Source organism: Corapipo altera, unplaced genomic scaffold (genome assembly GCF_003945725.1).
Source record: "Corapipo altera isolate COAL_440 unplaced genomic scaffold, ASM394572v1 51, whole genome shotgun sequence".
Lineage (NCBI taxonomy): Eukaryota > Metazoa > Chordata > Aves > Passeriformes > Pipridae > Corapipo > Corapipo altera.
Genome location: NW_020884892.1, coordinates 7,556,627 through 7,561,161, shown reverse-complemented (window position 1 = coordinate 7,561,161; position 4,535 = coordinate 7,556,627). Strand labels below are relative to the sequence as shown.

Genomic DNA, 4,535 nt, shown 5'->3' with positions numbered 1-4,535 from the left:
CGCTCCGTGCGACGCGGCCGAGCACTCCCGTCACATGACGGCGCCGGCTGATGAGGCGATTCCGCCCGCCCCGGTGCCCGGCGGGCCCGCTGCCGCTCCCACTGTCAAGGGCCGCCCGGGACTGCAGCACCTTCGGGCCGCCACGGCTGGGACCAGGTGAGCAGCGGCCGCTGGCGAGGGCGGCTGCCCCCGCCGCCCCCTTCCCATCCCGTGTGCGTGAGTGCCCATGGACGGGGTAGGGCAGGGACAGGGCTGGGACAGCGGAGCTTCCTGCCCGGCGGGCGCTGCTCCCACCCTCGTGGTAGGGAAGCATCGTCTCCCCGTGGCAGCGGGTCACCGAGTGTGCCCGGGGGTGGACACTGATCCTGGTGCTCGGTGGGCACTTGTCACGGGTAGAGCTGGTTTTAATCTCTTGCGGAGTTGAAGCGTAGAGAGTTTAGGACATTTGCTCAAATATTTAAGGGACAAAATAGACACTGGAAGTTTTTTTGCTTTATCTTGTCTGGATCATTTGATCACTTGTAGAGAGAAGAAAAAGTGGCCTTGGTAGTCTCATTTGGGCTCCTTTTCAGCGCTGAGTTTGCTGATTGTATTTTGCAGAAATGCAGGGTCTGGGGCTTGCAAATGATGCAAATCATTGATGCACCCATTGAAGACCTTCATGACAAAAAAAGAGTGCCTTAAAAGCACTGCTGTGGAACCCAATCAAGTGAGGAACGTGGCCTTTCCTCGGGAGGCAGATTGGACAGCTGCAAGCTGAAGCTGAAGAGTTCACTTAGAAAATCCAGGAGTGAAATCTTTTACGTAGGAGAATGGAGGAACAGTTGACTGGCTCAAAACAACCAAGTTGGAAAGTGGTGGGGGAACAGGGCTGGCCTGCTGTAAGCCCAAAATGGCAAACTGGGGCAGGTGAAACGATGGTGACACTGTGCCAAATGTGGTCCATTACCCTGGCTTTAGAAGCTGCTGAGACCACGCCGGATCCTTGGGTGGTGACTATCTACCTTTCTCTCTCCCTTTTCTTTCTCTCACTTTCTTCTCCTACCTTCTTCTCAAAATACGTTGTAAGCCAGACCACAAAATTCCAGTAAGTGCTTTGTTTTGTCTGGATAAGCTAAAATTTGCTGATTTAAAGCTTGCAAAGTGCCTTACTTTGTCTGGATGTTTTCAAAGTTGCCAAGTATCTTATTCTACTCAAATGTTCTGAAGTTTACAAGTAAAAGTTGTTATTGAACCCTCTGAGAATTTGAGTGCTTCTCCTGCACACCGCCCAGGGCAAATCCAACTACCTTCCCCTAAACTCGTTGAGTGGGCAGGGGCATTACAGGATCCCAAGCAGTTTCTAAGAAAAATAATCTTTTATTAAAAAAGCAAAAAAAGGAAAATCCATCCAGAAGAGACTACTTTCCAAAGACAAAATAGATGGAAGTACCAATGTACTAGCATGGTTTAATATTGTGACCAGTAACTTCTGCTCCTGTGTAGTTTACTCAGTGCTTCCACAAATGTCAAAAGAATGAAAGAGCCTTTTTAACTTCACTGTTGTTTTTTTTTTTCAGATTCCTGCTTTCACAGTGTGTATCTGTGAAAAATCCAAAGGAACAGCAGGCTTTCTCAGTGAGATTTACTAAGTTCAGGAAGGGAATTGTTGACTGTTGACTTTGATACACTAATTTGGCCCAGCAAGATAAAGCTGCTTACATGATTTTATGTGACTATTTAATAGTGTATGTTTGATCACAGAGATTCTATAAAAAGAGTCTTGCTAAGATGGTAAACTGGTACTTAAAAAAAAAAAGTACCAGGTGAAGGCATTGGTTTTATTAAATCTTTAAGAGCATCCTTTTTCTGTACTTTCAAGGAGTTCCATAAGGAACTTTTTCCTTGTCTTCTGTTGTCAGTTTGACAGATACGAAGATCTCTAATGATAGTTATCGCTGTCTTTTGGCAGGGAGAGCATGAGCTGACATAACTAGAGCTATTGTTGAAGCCTGCTCCCTCCTCTGTGGCAAGATGCACCTTTAGAAGGGAATACAGAGGAAGGTAATTTATATGTAATGAAGCAGTTCAAGTTGCGATGAAGTTGGGCTGTTGTTAAAATGTTGCTGGAAGCACATGACCTAAGGATGGTGTACTAAAAGATAGTATTGACTGACCAAGCATATTTTATAAATGGAAAAAAAGGACAAGAAATAAACATTAGGAGAGAAGAGAGCATGACAGCAGGTATTTAGGTCTCATAGTCTGTATGGTATTGTTGAGGAATGTGGCAATGTTGTTTGGGTTAGGGTGAGTACAAGGTGTAATTCTGGAGTCTCAGGGAAAGCAGTAGAGGGAGATACAGCTTAAGGTATGCAAATCTTGGGCAAAGCATTGTACTTTCTATTTAGATGTTTTCCAGATTGCTGTTGGATTATAGCCTGTCAAAGGCTGCTGTTGATGGAACAACTTATCCCCTTGTTACTTTGTGTACTGTTCAGATAAAACTTCTGGTATACCTCAAATTTGGTTGTGGATTCTGCTCTCTATTTCACCCAACAGCATCTCAATATAGTTGTTGAACATATTAGTTATTCTTTATATGGACTAATGCACTATTTCTGTCTATCTAAGACTTTTTATTTGTTGTGTTTTTCTATTTTTTTCTGGTGTATCTAAAGCTGAATCAGAATTTTTCTAATCTACAACGTGAAGTATAAAATACTGCACACCAAGTTCAAGTTTCTCACAGTAGCTACATGTCTGAATGAGTTATGGCAAAGCATGAAGAAGGAAGAGCAGAAGTTGGGATTTCTGAGAAGAAACCAGCAGATGTGAGCAGTGTGGATAGGCACAGCATAAGCAAAACCACTTGAAGGTTGTATTAATGACAGAGGAGGAGCAGTTAATCCCCACAAGGCTGTAGATTGGGGATGTGTACTGGAAAACCAGAGGGTGGTAAGGAAGATAAACGTGGTACCTGTGTGACTTTATTTTGTGCTAATGGAATATGAGTACTAAAAGTTTGTAGCTTCCTTGGGGGAAGTAGACAGCATTTGTAAGATGGGCTTTTATTTAAAAATATTGCTAGATGTTTTACTGTTAAGTACATTCTTAGTAAAGTGGTCTTTAGTCAGATTATTTTTTCCAAGGGCCAACTGCTGGTGAGGCTGAATTGAATGCAAGAAATCATATTTCTTTCTAGCCTAATTGATAATATGCCTAGAAAACACAGACACATTTTTGGGCAAGTTGGCTTCTTTGGATCTTCTTTTGGACCTGAAATAGAACAGTAATTTTCAAGCAGACATAATCACTGAGTTTGAACTTCACTGTGGTTTAGCAATAGGAATGAGCAGGTGAAAACCGCCAGTTGCTCTTTGTGGTGTAGTTTTGCTTAATATTGAATAGGAGGTGAATTGAAAACCTGTGGTGAGTTGCAGTTTCACTGAAATTACTGACATCTTGGGAGCTAAGTTTTCATTCCTGCTCCCTGATGTTTCAGTGCTTCTGTTGACACTGCTTTATGGTTAGCTATACTTATGTTTTTCTCCCAAATTCTTTTCATTTTAAACTGTGTTTAAAATGTTGTCCCTGTTATTTCTAGAGTAACAATTTCAAGATGTCAGGTGGTGCAAAAATCCCGTTCAACATAATTGATACTGCTCTTTCTTCATTGAAGAACTCACAGTCCTTCATCAACTCTGGAATGGATATTGCTACTAAGACTGCCTTAGACCTTGTGGAAAGTTTCAGTAAGTATATTCTCTCTTGTGTTATATCCTGAATCTGACAGATGAGTCCTAGACCTACGTATTTTGACTTAGTTACTGTCAATATCTATCTTCATTATAGAAGCTGTAGCTCCTCTGGCTAGGCCAGGCTGTTTTCATTCCAATCATTTCACTGTCTTAAATGATAAATTCAGTGAAAATGTAAATACCAGGAAAACATTATCCCTTCTTTTGTAACACTGAAGACTAATTGTGTTCCAGTTGTTTTTACCCTACAGTTTTCTAGAAACTTTACTGTTGTTGAATGAGATGGAGAGGGCCTCTTAAGTGGGTGAATAAAATGACTTTTCATTCTCGTGCTACTTCTTTGCGTTGTGTTTTATTTGATGTTTAGGGCAAGATATATTAAAATAATGGTAGAGATTTTGAGAACAAAGCTTGAGACACCTGTTAGGGGATGCAGCTTTATTAAATGCTGTCCCTGCTGAAAATCAGACCCCTTTAGAATGCTTCAATTTGGACATTTTGCAGGGGGTGCATTAAATCTGGAATCACTACTAACAGTTGTGTCATTGCTATTGCACAGTAAAAGGGGCACTGTAAAGCTACTTTTCAAAGACAAACACTAGGTGACCCATTTCTCTATCTTAGATCTGTGATAATGTTTTCACTAGGAAAAAAAACTTTAAAGCTCCAAAACCCTGGTATTTTTAGTTAAGAGTGGAGAACAGAGAACAAGAATCCTCCAAAATGAAAGTTTTGCTGTTCATTATAAATCTTTCACTCATCTAAGCCAAGGATTATGTGCAATCAAGATGAATG

The 4,535-nt window shown here is 41.5% G+C and overlaps 1 protein-coding gene across 5 annotated transcripts in view; it reads left to right on the top strand.

The window, feature by feature from the left end:
• The first annotated feature begins 58 nt into the window (after window positions 1–58).
• NSMCE2 (NSE2 (MMS21) homolog, SMC5-SMC6 complex SUMO ligase) overlaps window positions 59–4,535 on the top strand; it is a 132,648-nt gene continuing 128,171 nt past the window's right edge. For 2 of the 5 annotated variants that reach the window (XM_027645607.1, XM_027645608.1), the window contains exons 1-4: window positions 68–156; window positions 1,952–2,043; window positions 2,661–2,813; window positions 3,587–3,734. In XM_027645607.1, coding sequence (XP_027501408.1) covers window positions 2,754–2,813; window positions 3,587–3,734 — 208 coding nt within the window. In that variant the 5' untranslated portion in view covers window positions 68–156; window positions 1,952–2,043; window positions 2,661–2,753. Of the gene's footprint in view, window positions 157–1,951; window positions 2,044–2,660; window positions 2,938–3,586; window positions 3,735–4,535 lie in introns of those variants that run through there. The other 3 variants (XM_027645610.1, XM_027645611.1, XM_027645609.1) reach the window with 3 other exon arrangements.